This window comes from Morone saxatilis, unplaced genomic scaffold (assembly GCF_004916995.1).
Source record: "Morone saxatilis isolate NCDOM2014 unplaced genomic scaffold, NCSU_SB_2.0 Contig18, whole genome shotgun sequence".
NCBI classification, from domain to species: Eukaryota; Metazoa; Chordata; class Actinopteri; family Moronidae; genus Morone; species Morone saxatilis.
Genome location: NW_023339740.1, coordinates 9,860,668 through 9,881,491, shown reverse-complemented (window position 1 = coordinate 9,881,491; position 20,824 = coordinate 9,860,668). Strand labels below are relative to the sequence as shown.

The 20,824-nt window shown below is 41.3% G+C and overlaps 1 protein-coding gene across 1 annotated transcript in view; it reads left to right on the top strand.

Moving 5' to 3' along the window:
* The window catches only part of LOC118328104 (plexin-A1-like), a 115,605-nt gene extending 99,668 nt beyond the window's left edge, over nucleotides 1-15,937 (top strand). The window contains exons 23-32 of the mRNA XM_035661709.1: nucleotides 1,334-1,400; nucleotides 4,348-4,494; nucleotides 4,916-5,075; nucleotides 5,530-5,633; nucleotides 5,937-6,033; nucleotides 8,282-8,472; nucleotides 10,411-10,580; nucleotides 10,849-11,061; nucleotides 11,673-11,823; nucleotides 12,086-15,937. Coding sequence (XP_035517602.1) covers nucleotides 1,334-1,400; nucleotides 4,348-4,494; nucleotides 4,916-5,075; nucleotides 5,530-5,633; nucleotides 5,937-6,033; nucleotides 8,282-8,472; nucleotides 10,411-10,580; nucleotides 10,849-11,061; nucleotides 11,673-11,823; nucleotides 12,086-12,181 — 1,396 coding nt within the window. The 3' untranslated portion in view covers nucleotides 12,182-15,937. The remainder of the gene's footprint in view (nucleotides 1-1,333; nucleotides 1,401-4,347; nucleotides 4,495-4,915; nucleotides 5,076-5,529; nucleotides 5,634-5,936; nucleotides 6,034-8,281; nucleotides 8,473-10,410; nucleotides 10,581-10,848; nucleotides 11,062-11,672; nucleotides 11,824-12,085) is intronic.
* The last annotated feature ends 4,887 nt before the right edge of the window (nucleotides 15,938-20,824 follow it).

Genomic DNA, 20,824 nt, shown 5'->3' with positions numbered 1-20,824 from the left:
CGTGTTCTGTCCAGGTGTATTCGCCATCCCTCCATTCCCTCTTGCCTCATCTTTCATCTGCTATATTTTGCTGACAGCCATGAAAAAAAAAAAAATCTGCTCCACATACATCAAACAACAGTCAAACCGGGAGGCTTGCGGAAGCGTAGGAGTTCACGTCTCGTTCCTGCTACAGGCCTTCACTGGTTTCGCTACACATTGGCCTAGTTTCCTGTGTTTTCCCTTAATTCCCTTACTATTCCTCAATTGTCATGAAACACACAGAATTTCTGTGCAAAGTTGACAAGAAAATATCTTCCTGTGCTGTCATTTCTCAACAGAATATACCTTTCCTCACCTTTTTGCACCTTGTGCCTCGCTAATGACAGCAAGACTAATATTTACTAGAAGTTTGAGAATATGGCCCAGTTAGACAACCCAGTAACCCAGCAGAAGACTCCAGTTAATTCATCTAAGAGAAAACAAGGAATGGATAATTAAGCTGTTTTCCTGTTTCTCTCTAATGTGAAACGGAAGGATGGTGGAAGGCGAGGAGGTAAATCTGAGGACGATGACGGAGAGGGGGAAATAATCTCTTTTTGCCCCCCCCCCCCAACACATACCCTTACTGCCGGTCTCCCTTTCAGCTGTTTAACAAATTAGACACAATAAGTCCGTAATTACAATGCCTTTTAATTGCTCTGTTTTCATTTGCCGGTGGTTCACATGTGTCTGCTCGAGAGCGTGCACGTGCGGAGGTTCCCCTCATTACGCGGCAGGTTTGTGATTAACGAGAGAAGTTAGCGAATTATACTAATTGCTGTATTTTTAATGAAGACGAGTGGGTTTGCTTGGAGGGGGAAAAAACGTAAGGGTTGGGTGGTGGGGGGGAGAATGAAACAATGAAGGAAGTGGAGGGGTTTGTTTTGCAGAGTTAATTTGTTTGCATGGGGGGGGGGTGAAGGAGAGCTAGGGAAAGGGCTCGGTTGTTTGAAGGCTAACCGCCTGACGATTGATAATGCCGTGTGTTCTCTTTGATGTGCAAGCATGTCTTAAATGCCTTCTCCCCAGGTGATGAAAGTGTTGGTTTATGCCCACAGATCCTAGTCGTGGGCGGGGGGTGCGGGGGGCTTATTTGGGTGTGCTTGTTGAAACAGGGACGAGCAATTTGGGATGATTCCAAAACCTCCCAGTGTCTCGTGCTGAGGTTTATGTGCTGCCCTTGTTTTCATTTTTCTCTTCATCCCCATCCTTTAACCGTCACTCTCTAATTTTCTTATTCTATTGTTTTTCCCTCTCTCCCGCACCCTTCACCTTCTCCTTTCTCTTCCCCTTCCTTTCATCTCTCTCTCAGGACGGAGTCAGTCGCTGAGAAGATGCTCACCAACTGGTTCACCTTCCTGCTTTACAAGTTCCTCAAGGTAAAATTGTCTGTCACACACACACACACACACATAGACACACACAACTTTTGAAGCAATACTAATACCGCTGCTGGAGAATTAAAAAAAAAAAGCTTCACTAACACACACACACACATTCACAGCTGCTGCATTAGATAAGGCAGAGGCAGCAGGCTACCTATCCCTTACCTCCGCCTTTCATGTGGTAAATTCTCCATTCTCTGAATTGAGGAATCTGCAGTCTGAAGCGCTGTTCAGACACAGCTGGTCATGTTGTTGTGATCGTCGTAGCCTGTCGCACTAACCTGTCCTCTCTTTGTGTCCATCACTGGATTCTTTTACAGCCAGTGTGTGTGTGTCTGTGTGTGCGTGCCTGTGTGTTTGTATCCCCCTTCAGAGCTTTGGGGCTTAGCAAAAGAGGAAGCCAGAGATCTTACACAAATGCATTCTCTCATTTCTCTGTCTGTCTGTCTCTGCCTATGTATGTTTTCTTTCTCTTTTTGAATTCCTCTGCCTCTGATATGGAATCAGAGAGAATTACTGAGGCTTAAACTGTGCTAAATTCTTGTTTCCACACACACATTCTCTACATTCAAACATCGCTGCAGCTAATCAGTTAGCAGCGGAGCCTTAAAACCCCGCCAGGACAGGCATTCTGGTGGACAGCGAACCAGCCAAACCCCCGGGGGTCCCAGTTAGCATCTGTGTGTATAAGAGAGTCTGTCAGTTTTGGGTGCGCGTGTGTGTGTCTGTCTGTGTGTGTGGTGTGTGTGTTGTGTTGTGTGTGTTGTTGTGTGTGGTGTGTGTTTGGCTGCCAAATGTGAGACTGGACAGCCAGAGTTTGGTTCAGAGAAAGGCGAGAGGGTTACCAGGGAAGCTGTTTTATATATATACATAAAAAATAGCTTCCCTATATGTGTTTATGAACTTAAATAGTAATCGAAAAAAATAGATAGAAAAAGGTGAAAGAGATAAAGATAAAGAAAACAGTAATAGTCACAAGTGGTTATGGATGGATGAAAGGAAGTGTAAGAAATGTGAAAAAAGAAAAGACGGAACTAAGAGCGCAAGGGAAAGTGGGAGGAAATGAACGGATTGGTAGAAATGACTAGTGAAGCAAAGACTTGCTGTAGCTAGCTAGCTTTTATCTAACCTCTGCAATTCAGCGCCTCTTTCTTTTTTTAGGGGTTTTTAGGGGTCACATAAAAGAAGGGCCTGGAACAATTTCAAGGTTCAGCCAGGTGTGAATAGAGATGGGTAAAGGTCAAGTAGTTGTTCAAAGGGAGGAAATAGATAAAGCTTTTACCTACCAAAGGGAACAGGAGGATGAAGAAAAAATCCTTTTATCCATTACCCTATTCTGAGGGTTCACTTGTCCTCCTGTGCACCGGCCTGTTTGAGAGAGTGCAGAGTCACATGGTTACTCTGTTTCTGCACCAGAAGTTCTTTGTTGCTTTGGGCAAAATTGCAGATTACTATTTGCTGTCTGAATATTTAATTGTTAAAAGTATAAATTAATTATTAAAAAAAGATATAATAGCAGCAACAGGACACTGAAGTCATAAACACAGTACAGCAATGACCCTGGGCCGAGATGCAGCACAGATCTGGTTTATATGCTGTTACAGAGAGGACATCAGCCGGTGTGCTGGGTTTTCTCCATACGAAGCAGGCAGTGCGAGATTATCCCACAGAGTTCATCTGACAGCTCACTAAGATAACTGACGTGTCGATGCATGAACACACCCAGCTGAAGGCCAGGGGACAGGACTTGCAATAGACTTCCTCTGCCTCAAGGCACAAAGTTGTGTGTCTGAGCTTGAAAGGACAGTTACAAAATGTGAATCATTGGTTAAGCAACATTAATCTGAGTAAAATTATGAGACCATGAGCATTTATAAAAGTATTAAGACATTTATGTATGACAGTAAATGAGATTTGTATGACCTTTAAATGATAATTCCAGTTTGGGTCCTTTTTTCACAATTTTGGCCTTGTGTTGTACTAACTGATGAGATCTGAAAACACAGGGACATTGCTACAATGACTATGACTTTGACTTTGTAAAAAAACTAACACAGTGGTTCCTGACCTTTCTGATGTATGGCCCTTTAAAATTAAGCAACCAAAAAGTGATGTTCCCTTTTCAGAATATTTCATTCAAAGAGGCCTGAAGATGTGAAATTATCCAGTATTTTACAATAAAAGCAACAATTAGAGAAAAGTAATGAAATATAAAAATCATCTTCAGTTCCTTCTTTTTAGTGGCAATGCTTTCCTTTGTGTGCTTTGTTACTGCAAATAGGAAAAAGAGCCAAAACTACGTAGATTAGACCCAAGTTGTAATAACCTAAATGATCCTTTAAAGAGGAACTGAGAAAGCAGTTCTTAGTTGGAAGGCCAGCAGAACAAGTGAGTGAAAAAGAGAGCAAGGGAAAGAGAGGGCCCAACATCCCAGTGCTCGTTGCCTGGTTGACACGTCTCACACACCAAAGTGCTTCTCCAAGCGTTTTTCACCCCTCAGTCGTTAACCTTCTATTAACTCCTCCATCAATTGCCACTCACTCACACTCACACTCTGTCTGGTTCTTCTCCTTCTTGCTCGCCGCTCACTTCCTCACACACACAAACAGATTTACAAAGGGTGTTTTTTTTTTTTTCTCAAAGAAGAAGAGACACAGGGGAGAGAAAAAAGGTGTGTGTTGTTGTTGTTAGCCAACACAGGCCATGGCCTTGTCCTTTACAGCTCTGCCTGTGGTTGGCCTAAAGAAGATTAGAAATATAATTGGAGAGTTGCTCAGCAAAGTTATGCACTTTTTGCTGTTGTGTACTTTTTTTTGTAGGTAAAGTTTTTGCACAGTTGCAAGTTGTCGTAGTTTGCATTTTAACAATCTGTCTTTCTCTCCTTTTACTTCTCTTTTAATCCATCCTTCATTCTCCTTCTCATTTCTCTTCGTGTTTCCAGGAGTGTGCTGGTGAGCCTCTCTTTATGCTGTACTGTGCCATGAAGCAGCAAATGGAAAAGGGACCAATAGACTCGATCACCGGAGAGGCCCGCTACTCCCTCAGCGAGGACAAACTCATCCGGCAGCAGATTGACTACAAGACTTTGGTCAGTACGCATACACATACTAGTGGACTCACCAGACATAATACAATAGATGCACACATACCGTTAATACATTACATTGATGTGGATTTCATATGCACCCAGTATTTTTTCTAAATCAGGGATCATTTTGCAGTTGGCAACATCACCATCAAGTTTTATTACATAAACATCAAATAGGTGAAAACAAATAGGACCTCTAATTCTAAAAATGTAATAAAATGCATTTATAATAGTACTAAAGAACTACATATGCACTGTTCCACAGCTGAGTATTGATTCTAAATTCCCTTAAGAAGCATTGGTTTGCAGGGCAATAATCATCACAGGGTCATGCTTCCTCACATCGATAGTTAACACTCCCAGTACAGGCCGACGTCCCGGTGTAAATGTGACCTTTACTCTCTGACCTCTGCCTCTTTAGACGCTGCACTGTGTGAACCCAGAGAATGAGAACGCCCCGGAGGTGACGGTGAAGAGTTTGAACTGTGACACAGTAACGCAGGTGAAGGAGAAGCTTCTGGATGCTGTGTACAAGGGCACTCCGTACTCCCAGAGACCAAAAGCCTCCGATATGGACCTGGGTAAGGAGAGGGAGAACTGTCTCTCTCACTCACACACACACACACACACACACACACACACACACCAAGTGCACATTCTGAGCACAGGTGCACTACTACAGGGGGTAAAGAGGGAATCGTTTCAAGAGCTCTCTGAAGCAGGAGGGAGCCTTTTAGACAGGAGAAATACTTCTGTACAAAAATACATTCAAGTCAGGGGCCAAAAGCCACCAAAATTATGCACTATACCCAATTTAATTTATTCAGTCGATGAACTTGCAATGCTTTCTGCATCCTTAAGTCACAGCAACTTAACTTTTTGTTGGGAGGAGGTAGTTTTTGGGGAGTGTATTTGCAATCCATGTTCTATGTCTCTGCTTATTTCCTCATGTTAAAAAACACAACCTTACCTGTATCTCCTTTGTTTGTGGTGTGTGTGTGTGTGTGTTGTGTTGTGTGTGTGTGTGTGTGACAGAATGGCGGCAGGGCAGGATGGCTCGCATCATCCTTCAGGATGAGGATGTCACCACTAAGATAGACAACGACTGGAAGAGACTCAACACCCTGGCTCACTACCAGGTACCCCACTGCTCAAACACAACTTAGATCCCATGATTATCTGTGTCTTGTTGGAACAACAACTCCTATTGATTTGGTTGTGCATTATTGTTGCTTTCAAATTGATTAGTAGTAGTAGTAGTAGTAGATTAGTACAGTAGTTGGTGTTGTGGTTGTCATTGTTTTGGATATATTTGTATTATGTATTTTTGCAAATGCTATGCAGATCAATTTGTAAAAAAAAAAATGTGTTTGTGACCATTGATGTGGTTGGTGGCTGGACATTTTGTGCAGTTATAACTGATCTTAAAATTCCTGTTTCAGGTGACAGATGGCTCAGTGATTGCCCTGGTGCCTAAACAGAACTCAGCCTACAACATTTCCAACTCCTCCACATTCACCAAGTCCCTCAGCAGATACGGTACGAGAGAAGGTGTGTGTGTGTGTGTGTGTTTTGTCTGTGTGTACGTCTGTGTTTATAAGTGTGTTCATAGTATTTGTAAATGGATTTCTAACAAGATACCAGTAAAAGCAAAATGCATATATTGCGTTCAGATGAATTCTGATTTGTATGTTTTAATGTTCAACAATATGATGCTGCTGACAGGAAGAACCGTCATACCCACCCTTAAACACAAATTATATTCAATTTTATATGTCTGTGTAAATGTCTCTGTGAGAAAAGTAGTTCTCGGTTTTGCTCCTCTTTCAACCAGTTTATGTGATATGGGATTTAATTCACCAGTTTGAGTTTATAGACAGTATAGATGTAACACTGAGTTCACTCAACCTAATGGTAAAGATCCCCTCTAGACATGTATTAAAACATATATGCAAATAGTCTGCTTGGAAACAATAATGTGTGTCTGATACCATTTCCACATTAAAATCCCTTAAAAAGGCATCTACTCCTTCTCCCTCGCTAAAATTTCCAGAACTCATGAATATGCAAATTCTGTTTTCTATTTCTAAAAATGTTCTGCTGGACACAAGATGTCTCCTACTTCACTGTAAAGTCCATTTTCAGTGTGTGTGTACTGGTGGCTTCAAGTTTCTACATCGTACTTGTCTAAGTTGCATATTGGACCTTTATTGAAATAATTCAATATTTACACAATTAGCAGCGTAGTACTGTAAATTTGTTTATCAGGAAACATTTCAGGCAAATATCCATTTATCCAAAACAAAAACAGTTTCTTGACATCCCACAGAGGATGACATGCATGACAGCTGTCAGCGGCACAGTTTGACATCGAGTAGATGCGCCTGGTTTTGTATCACCGCCTGGTCGCTTTCTGGCTGTCCAGCTCCTTCGCTGACTGCTCTTTATTGCTGCTCACTTCTCTGATCCCCTTTATCTCTTGCATGTACAACAATATAGTGTAATGCAAAAATACATTAAATCCTTATGTAAATTAATCCAAGAAGTCACTCAAATAGGTGTCAAGTAGCTTAGAAAATAATATATTTCTTCCACCTGCACTGTATGGCACACTTTAAAGCAGGTCATTAACAAGGCACCCCACACTATTTATGCCCTCTATGTGAAGAGGGTCAAACTGTAATGGAACCAGTGCTGATCCGAGATGTACTTATGTCACAGATAGCTGATTGGCTCTGCCACTGAAAAATAGATGTGTGAAGTGTAGGAGCCTGTTGCCTTTAACCGCCAACATGTGATTTAGCCACTGCCTCCCCAAATGACAGGCCAAGAACATTTGAGACCATATATACAGCTTAGAACTGGCAAGAAATTGTACTCCTCCATATTTGAGCTGAATTTCTCAAATATGTCTGATGGAACTGCATTTTAATGCCAAATATATATCTAGACACAATCCAGATACCTTCCAGCACTGTTGTACACTTACTATCCCTGAGCTGTGCCTGCATGACATACACATAAATATTCACTAACACCCCCATCACACTTATGTGTGCTTTCCTGGTCCACATTCTCTACTGACATTTTGAACCTCTCAATCCTGTCCTGCTTTGTCACAGAAGTGACAAGCATTCAAACTGAAAGCGTAATGCTCCGTGTCACAAAATAGGGGATCACTGTCCAACAAAGGAAGGGAGGGAGAGAGTGACAGAAAAAATTATTCTCGAATGAAAGAGTGACATGCAAGTAGAAGAAGCTGTCACCTTTCAGAAATGCTTTTAACTTTGCCAGAGATGTAGTTTCCTGTAGCTGCCTCAGATTTCTTATTGATGTGGGGGGTTTTTTTGTCCAAAGGTATCTTAATTTACAGGTCGTTCCCCCTTAAAATTGTGATTAAGACAAAATAAATTATACTTATATAAACTACAGGCAGGCACAAAGTTATGGGCTGCTTGATATATGTAATCAGATTATATTGATCTAATAATACGCTTGCCTTCTCAACCAAGATTCGATTGCACATTATTGTAAGACTCCTCTCAAATTTGTCTTGTGTCAAAGCCAAAAAACAAAAACAAAACATAACAGACAAGTAATCAAATCAGCAGTTCTGCAAACAACCTCTGAACTTTCCCTGTTTATCTCCTTATCCCTGGATTCTTAAATGAAAAAAAATGTATGTTACAAAACCCATGTTCAACTCAGAATGTATGTCTTCCTTAATGTTATTTTTTGACTCATTCACTCAACCCTCTTCCATGTCTCCTCGTCCACCTTCTTTCAGAGAGCATGCTGAGGACGGCCAGCAGCCCAGACAGCTTGCGCTCCCGAACACCTATGATTACACCCGACCTTGAGAGCGGCACCAAACTGTGGCACCTGGTCAAGAACCACGACCACTCAGACCAGAGAGAGGGGGACAGAGGGAGCAAGATGGTCTCCGAGATCTACCTGACCAGACTGCTGGCCACTAAGGTAGCGAGAAGCTGTAGACACACACACACACACACACACACACACACACACTTTACGCCTATAAACCCCACTCCACCAAATCCACCGTCATATGGCCCACTTCCACCAGCAGCCCCTACCCCTGACCTTTGTTTGGTGGTGGTCTCAAAGCTCATTAACATTTTTCATAACCTTTAGCACAAAGACACACATATGCACAGGATTGAGTTTGTGTATCATAATTAGGAGGTTGACCTTTGACTATTGAGTTGTTTGGTGGTTGTTACTGGGCCCTCAGTAGGCGGCCTGAGGGCTTCTAGGCCCAAGCCTTTACCCTGCGATCATTACTCACCAAATTCCTTCATGTCCTCCAGACCACACTGTGGAACCTGTGCTCACGTTTTATTATGCAGTAGGTGTCCTCAGATGATGATCTGAAAGGTTATTTGCAGTTTGATTTGATGTCCTGGAGAAGCAACAATCAGCCAATGTGTAAATTAGCCACCACTGAGTGTGAGTGTGATTGAGTTCCCATCAATGCTAAAATGTTTTGTGAAACAGCAACTAGGTCTATTTTGTAATCTGGGACAGACAAGCTGTTGGCATCTTTACCAGGTTGATCAGGTTATTCTTATAAATGTCGCACAAAGCAAAAGTTGTGGCTGTCCGTGTCTCAAATTTTCACCATATTAATACATTAATTCAATGAAAAGGATTAAAATAGCATGAAAAATCATATTAGGATTAATAGGCCTACGCGCTTGTTAACTAAAGATAGCACAAAAAACTTCCATCTGTGAAACGCACCCACTCAGTTTCACATTTCCACATGTAGTCATTAACATGATTTAAAGTTAAATTTTTAGATCATCATCACAACAAGGCAACTGCTCAATAGCAATGAGGTGCAATTTTGGTAATTCCTTTACATCATTCTGCCTCCCCTTAAACGCAGAATACACATTCTGTTCCAAATCTGCCTGCACACAATCACACACATTAACAAAAGCTAATGTATACAAACACACAGCAACTGCCTGTACAGTCTACTTACAGTGTCAGGGTTTTGTCCTCATTTGCAAGTACTAACTACCTTGATAATTCAGCTCACCCTGGTACTTCCTCTCCCCCGATGTTTCACTCATTAGGTCTAGATTTCCACTGTTAGAGCTCCAGGTAGGAAAATGCAAGGTTAGCAGCATCAATGCTACCTCAATTGGGAAATGCAAGCCAGAGGAAGACAATGGGGGACTTGGAGTGCTGCAGTTTGTTCTTATTTATTACAGCCCCCACAGCTTTGTGTGTTTAAGGAAGCTGATTTGTGGATGTGTGAATGAAAACAAAACTGCAGATTCAACTTCTGGCTGGCTTAAATAAGGTTTTGTAAAAGGTGGCCTGGATGCTTGAAGATGGAAACGAAGGCGCTGAACGCTTGTGGGAAATATCAAATCGTTTCAACTTCAGAGGAATTTGTGAGGATTCAGAATAACCCGAGTTCTGTGATGTGGTAAAAAACATTGCAGAACAGCCTTAGGCTGAACTCTCATTGGGCCCCATCCTAAATACTGTAAAGAACACTGAGCACTCAGCACCATCACAAACTCTCAGAAAGTTGGAGCACTAAAAGCAAAGCACTGTGATTCTCAAATCACTGCTACTGACAGCCATTGCCTACAGCCAGACCATCACCAGCAAAGAGGAATATGCAAGCAGAGGCGGTTGTTTAGTGGTGTTATAACTCAACTGTGTTCCCTAGCTTTACATTCCTTTTACATAAATTAACAGAACGTTATGTCCCCTGACAGGCTCACATATGCCATTATTTGTGTTTAAATCGCATTTGTCTAACATTTACACCAACATTACACCGAAACACAAATGTGGGCTTTTCGGACACACAAGGAAATTTCCAAATGTTTTTTGAAAACTAACTAAGCCAGTGTTGGTTTTCCTGCTCAGGGCACGCTCCAGAAGTTTGTGGATGACCTGTTCGAGACAATCTTCAGCACAGCACACAGAGGAAGTGCCCTGCCGCTCGCCATTAAATATATGTTTGACTTCTTGGACGAGCAGGCAGACAAACACTCCATATCCGACTCTGATGTACGGCACACTTGGAAGAGCAACTGGTGAGTTTGTGTGTGCACACTGAGAGAGAATACATCAGGAGTATTTGGTAGCTGGTTTGTGTCTCGTTAGTGTTGCTGTAGTTCGAAAAAAAAGTATATCAGATATTCAGATATGACATTACAGTGATAGTGCAGCAGGATGTACAGTGTTCCTATTTCTCTCGCATCAGGTTTTTACAGACTGCAGTGCTCTTTCCATTTTAATAGCCTGTGCAACTCTTCCTCTATCTTCTTCCCCCTCATCACACTGTTCTCTCAATCCTTCCAGTCTTCCTCTGCGGTTCTGGGTGAACGTGATCAAGAACCCCCAGTTTGTCTTTGACATCCATAAGAACAGCATTACAGACGCCTGCTTGTCTGTGGTGGCTCAGACCTTCATGGACTCCTGTTCAACATCGGAGCATAAACTAGGGAAGGACTCACCTTCGAACAAGCTGCTCTACGCTAAAGACATCCCCAACTATAAGAACTGGGTAGAGAGGTACGCCAACATTTGTTCCATTTCTTTTGTCTTTAAGTGTCTTTTTGTATAAGTGACCGTGGGTGCGTGTGTGCACATAAGCCTGGAGAGTGCACACACGCACCACCGACACTTATACATGGCGAATATGGCCAACAAACCCCCTGTACCCCCGCCCCCGACGCCAAATCCAACGCCATCTCCGTCGGCTTTTACCCGCCGCCGGGCGACCAAGTGGGTCTTGCACCCCAGGCTGCGGCGCTGAAAAGCTGCGCGCTGCGCTGAACCTGGTCCTGTGCTGGTGTGCCTCCAGCTCCCCCTTTCGACTCCCCCCGTTGCAAGTTTTTTGGAGTTCTATGTTGTAAAGTGTGGCTTACATGTGGCTTTATGTTGGCTGAGTTTTCCAGTCGCCACACCTGTACTCCCGCCTAAAAGGAGGCAGACAACACAACAACCACACAATCCCACAAAAAAAAAAAAACAACAAATACTGAATTGTTTTTCCTGTTTCTGTACCCACGCTTTCAGTAATTTCGACCAAGGGATATTAAAGTATTTCTGATTCTCTGATTCTGAAGGGTTTTTGTTTTAATTTGTCAAGTTCTAAACCTTTTGTTTTTTTTTTCCTCCAGGTACTACTCTGACATCTCCAGGATGCCGGTCATCAGTGACCAGGACATGAGTGCCTACCTGGCGGAGCAGTCGCGCCTGCACGCCAACCAGTTCAATAGCATGTCCGCCCTACACGAGATTTACTCCTACATTGTCAAGTACAAGGATGAGGTGAGAAGGATATTTTCATTTAACAACAGCCTACTATTTAACCTAAATTGTTGGCAGTTACATCTATAGCTACGTTCTTTGGATAGGTATTATTTTTATTTTTATATATTCAGTATTTTGTATCAACACAACATATCATCATATCATACTCACCACTCTGCAATGCCCAGTTTCTTGTCATTTACTTCCAGACTCCATCTTTTTAAAGGAAAAGCCAGCACATTGTAACATCAACTCACTTCCTCCCTTTTTCTATTTTCAGATCTTGTCGGCGTTGGAGCGGGACGAGCAGGCAAGGAGACAGAGACTGAGGAGCAAGCTGGAGCAGGTCATCGACACAATGGCCCTGAGCAGCTGAGGACCATCCAGCACCTCCGTATCCTCCTTCTCTTCACTCCTCCTCTCCATCTGTCTCTCCCCCTCACTCCTCTCACCCAACAAACAAAACTCCAATCCCCAACAATACGACAGACGAACTGCAAAAAGGACTGAAGCAGTATACTGCAAAACGGAGGGGGGGGGGTTCGGCAGAGATGGGCGGGCCTGTGTACGCTTACATGTGTATGTGTGTGTGTTTGTCTGCAGCCCCGTACAGTGTGTGGGCTGGTGTCTGTGTGAAAGACTGGGACACCGGACGTTTTCACACACGCATACATGGAGAAACATGTCAACTGACAGCATTTGATTATTGTGGATGTTGGTGTTTGTTGTTTGCTTGATTTTAATTTCAGGAGTTTTTGTCGTGATGAAGCGATTGTCAGGAAAGAAACAATGGAAGCCTGGAAAGGAAACTCCATATATGGCATCATTAGCAGGATGGACCAATCTGTGATGAGCCAATGGAGAGAGGCTCTCTAGGTCATGTGACTCCAACGGGTGTCACAGTTTTAAAGGATGTTAGATTTTTTTTTTGGAATTATTATTTTTTATTTTGTATAAATGTAATCAACTGCCCACTCTCTGATCTCTCGCCACTTGTATTACTGCTGAATTTGCACAATTTACAGAAACGTTACAAAGGAAGACGATATAGATATTATATATAAATACAGCTACGTTTTTAAAGAAAGATTAGGGATAAAACATTTTTGTTGTTTTTCCTTTTCATTTTAAACCAACAAACACAATAAAAATACAATAAAACAGGATTTGATATTTCAAATACAAAAGAAAAAAACAACGTAGACAAAAAAAAACAACGAAAAAGAAACAAAAAAGTTGTACTGTGCCATGTTTTCTTTGAATGTTGTTTAGTGCAAAGACATTTTGTTAGATGGAATGTGCTACCGTATGATTTTAAATATGAACATGCCTAGTGACTGAAAAGAATTGTTTGACCCCTCATAAGATCCTTGTTGAAAAAAGCGGGAAGCGGGACGATGCATAAAGTTGTCCGTCTTCTCGGAGACAGTTCATGGTATCACGGTGATAACATGAAGTTGCTGTTGTTTCTAATTCAATCAGTGCAATCTTTTGGTTTCAGAAAACCAAATACATATACTCACAGGATTGTTGCTTTATCATGACCACGTTTGTGTCCGGGCGCCACGGCTGGGTCTGTTCTTCAATGATCAAGATGTGACAGTTTAGTGGATAATGGTATAGTGAACAGTGAAGTAGCTACATTGCACTACCTGATATATTCCCATTTTGCCCCGATACCATACAGCCACCATATCTAACCGTTAGGATTCCACGGGTCCTGAGTTTGCGTTATCCATCTCTTGAAGGGTCATTAATTTTCCTGTTAGAGCAAAGCCAAAGTCTTGGTGCTCTCAGACGCTGTTTATGTCTTTACAGGAGCGACAATGAGGTCAGATAGAGCTTAGCCAAGCCCCTCAGTGGTGAAACAAAGTGGGTAAAGCTGTTTTCAGCCCAAAGCCACTTTTGTTGTTATTTCATTTTCTCAATGTTAATATCCCAAATAGAGGGGCAAGGAAAAGATATACTGAGTGTTTCTCTCCACCTCTGACCTATCTATTTGAGACAGGGGGGTAGCTTTTTATCCATGAGGGGGGGTACAGAAAGATACAGAGGTGAGACACCTCTGTTCATTAGCTACACAAGGCTGAGTAATCCTCCCCTTAGCCTGCAGCTCTTGTTTCAAAACTAGCCTATTGCCATGTGTGGCTTAAGCTTCTTTTTTTTTATTACTGCTCTCTTAAGAGGATTTCTTTGTTTCTCTTTTTTTGAAGTCTTGAAGTCAGGGTTTTTGACTTTGTGGTGAGAAATAATGTTTTCCGATATGTTTTTTTTTCTGCTTGCCGAAAAACCAAACTGTGGTCTGTATAATGTTTCTGTTGTTCTCATTTGTAAATTGTATACTTTTTCATGATGAACAAAAGCTGTTTGCCATTTTTTTGTAATCAGGTTGTTTTTTTTTGTTTCGTTTTTGTCTTTTTATTTCCAAAATGTAAATTGTACATTTTACGGTACACAGAAGACAAATTTACCTTCGGTTTGCCTGAAGTTGAAGTACTTGACCGAACTCAAGGTTTATTTTCCTGATATCAAGGATCAAAATGAAATTGTTGCATCAGATAAGCATCTGTGTCTTTGTGATGGAAATGTGACTTGCTGCTTTAACTCTTGTACCTTGTTTTTCTATCAAACATTAGGGCTGTCATTTGATGCTGATCATAAATGCTGTCGCTGTCCATTTTTACGCCAGGTTCCTTAAAAAAACAAAAAACAAATCCTCTCTCACATCCAAGAATAGTGAGCACAACCTCCAAATTAATGTAAACCCACCATTTTCTTTACATGTGTGAGATATGACATTGCTTTCTACAGCTGCATACATATGAGCCTAGTTCAACTGGATACCTGTTGGGAGTTGATAGTTCGTTCACTCTGTACCTTCCAAAAAAAACAGTCTTAAGGGACCACTCTGCCCATGTTAGGATATACATTTCTCTTTTTTGGCCGACCATGTTGGCTACACACATTAAATAATCATCGATATTAAAGAAAGTACTGCGAAACCTCCGCTACAATATGTTTAGTCTACTTTACAAACATTAGGAACATATTTCTTTAGTAAACAGCTGAGTTTTTGCTGCATTTGTACATGTTGGTGCTCTTACTGTAGATCATATTGCAAGGAAATAAATGACTGCTGAGGCCAGCACTCAGCAGTGCTGTTAACAGCAGTCCTTTGAATGGTCAGTATGAGTACAATGTACAGTAGGGACAAATCCACTCACTCCCTGCAAAAGCACACAGACGGAAACCAAGTGAGGCTACAGTGCCCAGTTACTGATCTGTCAGGATTTTTAAAGACACTTCTCGATTCATTCTCAGGTTCATGCTATATTTGTGTCGTATTCTGGTTGATTAAAGGATTGCTGGGGGAGTTGGCTTGTTTATCATTTGCATGGCTACTTGTCTTTTAGATTGGCCTGCTTTGCCAGTCTGGACGCATCTTTAGAGAAACCTCCCAGCCACCATTCTTTATTCTTCATTTTGCACTGTTTGGTGTGATAATTAACATGTATTTATTGTTATTGAGGTGGTATACAGCATATCTGTTGTCTAAGAGTGTTTGGTGTCATCAGGAGGAAGCAAGCATCAGCTGCTGACTGAGAACTTGTCACAAGAACAACATGCAGTTGCTGTTTTTCTGTCAAATCAGAACAAATTAACAAGTGAAGGTTACTGCACTGCCTTTAGCGTGAGCAGATTCAGCACATAGTCATGTATCTCATGTTTAATTCTCAGCTCTTTATACATGCTTAGTCACACTTTTGCCTTTCCAAAAAAACATAGTTTTATCAAGTCCTGGCACCATTCTGTGTTCAGTTTTTCTTTCAGCTTTCTTCCGATTTTGGAAAATTCAGTAGTTGTTCTGTTTCTTTTTTTTAATGGAAGTTACATAGAATTCAAGGAAACACAAAGCAAATGAATTTCGGACAGAGCTGGCAATGGAATTTTAATACAATAACTCAGATACAGAGTTTCAGACTTGAAGCAACTGTCACAAGTTTGCAGGTTAACATTCATTGTGTAAATATTCTGTTATTTCCTATTTTGCAGATTTACTACTTGTAAATAAACACACATTGAGGAGAGATTAAACATTTTTTGCTAAATAAAATGTGGTTTGCGATTTTTATTTAATGACTCATGCTATTTTTATCGATGGATGGAGGAGTTGTCATGCAGGTTTAATACTATATTGTCCGATAATGCCATTAAATATACATGGTCATGTTAGCCTGTAGCATGGGGTTTATGATTCCACACCTCACACCTTCTTGCTGTGACAAAAACTGCTGTGATTTCTAATATAATATACGTATTTGTTATTTTCTCTACCTGCAACTCTGCTTTCTCTCATTTTCAGAGATTTTCCAATCACCTGCACAACACTGAGGGGCTTCTCATCCTCAGTGACTACAGAAAGGGTAGCTACCTAAGAGGTGTTGTGTGTTTACCATCTATACCAGCTTTATTTCAAAATTGATCAGTAAGTGTGTAGTATTGTATTTTTTTTAAATATGACCACAACACAGGCCTGGTCACACCATAAGCTAATACACACGTCTTTATGTAATATGTGGTTGTAGTAGCTTGTTGAAGTAGGAACTACTCTCAGGGCTATTTTAAAACTACTTGAGCTGGCGAAATAACTGCAAACACATGCTAGCGCTAGTCAGTCACAATAACCGAGCTTTGTTCGATTTACTCTGTACTCTGCAGTAGCTCAGTGTGTAGGGACTTGGCTTGGTAACCGGAGGGTCCCACAGACCACAATATGGAGNNTGGCTTGGGAACTGGAGGGTCGCCAGTTCAAGTCCCCCAAGTCCCACAGACCACAATATGGAGCACTGCCGAAGTGCCCTTGAGCAAGGCACCTAACCCCAAGAAACTGCTCATGGGTGCCACTAACGAGGCGAGCCCATCACTCAACCATCTCTCTCCCTGTTTGTATGTCCACAAGCCCCTGCATGTGCATGAGTGTGTGTTTCGTCCTGTGTCTGTGTGTATAAAAAATAGAGTGTAAAGAAGAATTTCCCCAACTAGGAATTAATACAGTATATATAAATAAATATAAATTAATAAATTATTCCCCCCTGTTTTTAGTATTGTACATCATTCCATTTAATGAGTAAGGAAAGAAAGTCTCTCCTTGCTGGCAAGCTTACTAACTATTAGCTCAGTTGCCCTCAGGACAATCATTTCACACAGTTATTCAAAAATATGTATTTTTATCATTGACTCAGTCTCATAACTGTCTGGAAACTGATGATGGTGCTACACAGCTTATAAGTTACAATGGTTTCCTCTATTGGGGACTTTCGGTTAAAGGTCAGATGGTTTGCTTTCTATGGCATGAAGTTGTGGGTTAAAGCTCACTAAAGGTGAGAGTAATGGTATTACGACCACCGACTGTGGCAATTCCATTAAAATTAATTGATTTTGTGGCAAAATTTCACTGTTTCAAATGCTGGTGTGATGGCACCTTAAGCCTGCAAGACTGTGAAGCATTTAAAAATTGTGTTTTTTGTCAGATTTAATTCATTTTTAATAAAAAGAGGATTTAAATATATTTTTGGCACAGAGCGAAATGTTCAGTACCAATTATTGAAAATTCTTAAATACCGAAAACTGGAATTGAATGCATGTTCATTTTTGTACTCTACTTATTCTTTAATCAGACAGTTCCTGCTATAAATAATTATTTTGCCAATTTGTAGCAAATTTTGGTACCGATACTTGTATTTAGTATACAAGTATTTCTCATCGATAACCAGCCACATTAGCTTCTTAATGGGCTGTGTCATTTAGTATCAAAGAATTAAGGTTCAAAAGAGAAACCTTCTCGTCAGCCTGCAGCATGATAGTTTCCCTCCTTCATCTTCCTGCCTTTCATAACATGACCAGCATCATTAATCATTCTTATGGGAATGTACTTGTGTGGCTGGTGGAGGTTTGTTCTCTGGAGGTGTTAATACTAACACGCTTACCCCCTAACCATACATCATGCTTGCACTGCCCTCAGCTTACATGAGCACCTACATGGAACAGTGGCTCTGAGTGTATAATACAGTAGAGCGTCAGCTGGCTCACATAGGCAAGGCCAGTGATTTTCATGCCATGTATTGTTGCTGAACAAGAAGGCATGTAGCAACAGAGAGAGAGAGAGAGGAAACCAGAAGAAAGCATATTAGAAGAGACCAAAACCACCTTGTCCTTTTTCATGTCGCGTCAGCACTTCCCTCTCTTCCCCCCCCCCAGCGGATTCAATGAGCCCAGATAGACAGAAAATGTTATCGTTCGCACCATGTGTAACCAGCCGGGCTAATTCAATTAAAATTCCATCCAAGGAGGAACGCTGAAATTGCGTAATGGTCGTGGGAGCACTGAATCTCGTAATGATCCTGTCAAGAGGCAAATGATCTTGCAGCGCGAACATTATGATAAATTCCTTGCGAAGCACAAGATGCTCGTTTCTTCACCCCCGCCCTCCCCCCACCCCAGCCTCCCTCCACCTCTCCTTGCATGCAAAATTCTTTGCCATAGTTAATAAAGCCATGATCTGTATTCCCCCCTTCCTCTTTAATCTCGTTTAGTTACAATTGAAGAGGGCTCTGTGTTTTATCACACACTGAACCCAGTGAAATTGGAATTCTATTTTAGTTGAGGAGTCTTTCGGTATCTGTCAATGTGTGTTGCATCAAGAGCATGGTGGAACCGGGGCATCATGAGTGGCAGTGGTATCTATAGGGCCCCTAAATCTGGTGAGCGGTTCAGTTTCTCCTGGCAAGGCGTAGGTGACAGCCGTGACTGGTTGGGGGATGCTACGAGATGGATTACTGTCACCGTTCTTAACTTATAGTGCACAGAAAAAGCTGTGTGTGTGAGAGAGAGAGTCTGAAGGAGAAGAGTGGGTGTTAAGTACAGGTGCTGCCAACCTTCAGCCCACCATAGACATAGTCACACAAGGCTCCCCAAGGCAAGTGCAAGTCTGCAACAGAGTGAATGTTAAGCAAAGATGTAGTCCGTGTAAGGTTAGCTGTAAGGTTAGCTGTAAAGCCTTGAAATGAATCAAAAGGCCCACTGACAACTTGTAACCAGAAAGATGAGGTTAAAGCTGCTCTGTTCAATATTTTTATATTAACAATGGATGAAATCACTACATTTAATGTGAAAGGTGTCTTTTGCAGAATGAAAGAATCCACAGAGAACTATAACCGACAGTTCCCCTAACATATACAGAGCTTTTTAGCGTCTTTAGATTATTGTTTTTTTTATTATTATTATGACAAAGTTAGCACACTAGCGCGTGAAACATAGTGGATGCATATTCAGCAGCTAAAAGGATCACATAGGTCGGTTGCGACCAAAACAGAGCTAAAAGGAGGGTTTATGTTGGGCTTAATTTTGCCTTAAAGGACAGATTAAGATTGTTGTGTGATTTAAATCTGTTTTAATACAATATTCACCTTCCATAAGGCAGTAATGGCATAAGGTGATACTTTCCTAAAACATCTTCACTTTAAAAGATGGCAGACAAAATCCACTGTCCTCGTTATGTGCAAAAACGAAATCTAAAATCCAGCTGAAGGGGTCTGCGTACACAGATGTGATCACGTTTGTTGACGTGTTTAGTCTGCACTTAAATTCTGTGAGGCCATACATTTTTGGCTGCATGCAGATTGTCCACATTGACACTTGCAGACATAAGCAGATGACAAAATTTACATTGTCTGTCGCGGCCACACAGACATAGAAACATTCATTTGTGCTTAAGAAGCACTCACTGGATTTGGCCGACTCAGACGATTTAAGTCTAAACTTCAGCTGAACTTTAGAATGCATTTTTGTACAGAACGAGTACTGTGGATTTTGTCCCACATTTCTTGACAGTGTAGTCATGCTACAAAGGGAAGAAGAATCATTACAGCAAGCAATAACTAATTCAACATACATGTGGTATATACATATTGTATTAAGATAGACTTGTACTGGTACTGAAGGCTTTTGTTTTTGCCATCATCATCAGATTAGACACCAAAAATTACAATCAAATAATTTAATAAAAACCTAAAATCTAGATTCATAATAGCTTATTTCTCCTAAGGCTGCAAGTTAATTTTAATGAATTAATGTTCTTGCCTAACAGGAACTTAGGGATCTTTCAGGAGTATGTGAAGGTCACTGTAATTTTTGAGACTAACCCATTATGAGACTAATTGTAATGGAGAGAAGAAAGTATGTGGTACAACACCTGTGGTCAGTTAAAACAAACACACTTGCAAGCAGAAACTGTCACATGTTTCATGATACCTTGAAATCAGAAATCAGTCATGAAAAGCAGAAAGCAGGTTTCTGCCTTAAACAAGAGAACAGCACATATGGCTCAGATAAGCTTACAATCACACGTACCTTTCTCAAAAAATGTCTCTGTTTTCAGCCACATTAGTTCAATGTACCGATAATAGCAAAGTTCCTTGCTAATTCCTTCCTCCTGCAGGCTCAGTATTGCCTCATATATTTCCTGCATTACTCCTAAACAAACTTTTCACAGTTCAATTAAACACTTGAAACTAAATCAAGGCAACTTCTCCAAGCCAATGAATGCATTTTACGAGAAGCTTTCATGTCTGCGTCTGAGGTGGAGTGAATGACCCTCTGTTCTGACTGGCTTGTTAATTTCTCCACAGGTAGAAACCATTACAGATGGGGTCTCCCTGTCAGAGCCAGAGAAAATCCATTCCCTGCTCCACTGACCTAAAGCTTCCTGATGTCTGATTAACACACATGAGTTGACAATCTATATGGAGCGTTGCAGAGCTTTTAAAGAGGTTGTCTATAGTATCTTCTGGACCTAATCTGCTGAACACAGCCCAGCCACTCATGACTGATGGTCCCTGAGACTGGTGGGCTGCTTCCTTATTTGATATATTTCCCCCTATTTTCCCCTTGAGCCAAAGTGGTTCAAATCGATTATGACTGACCTGACTTCCAAGTGTCACCTTGTTCACCTTTGAGCACC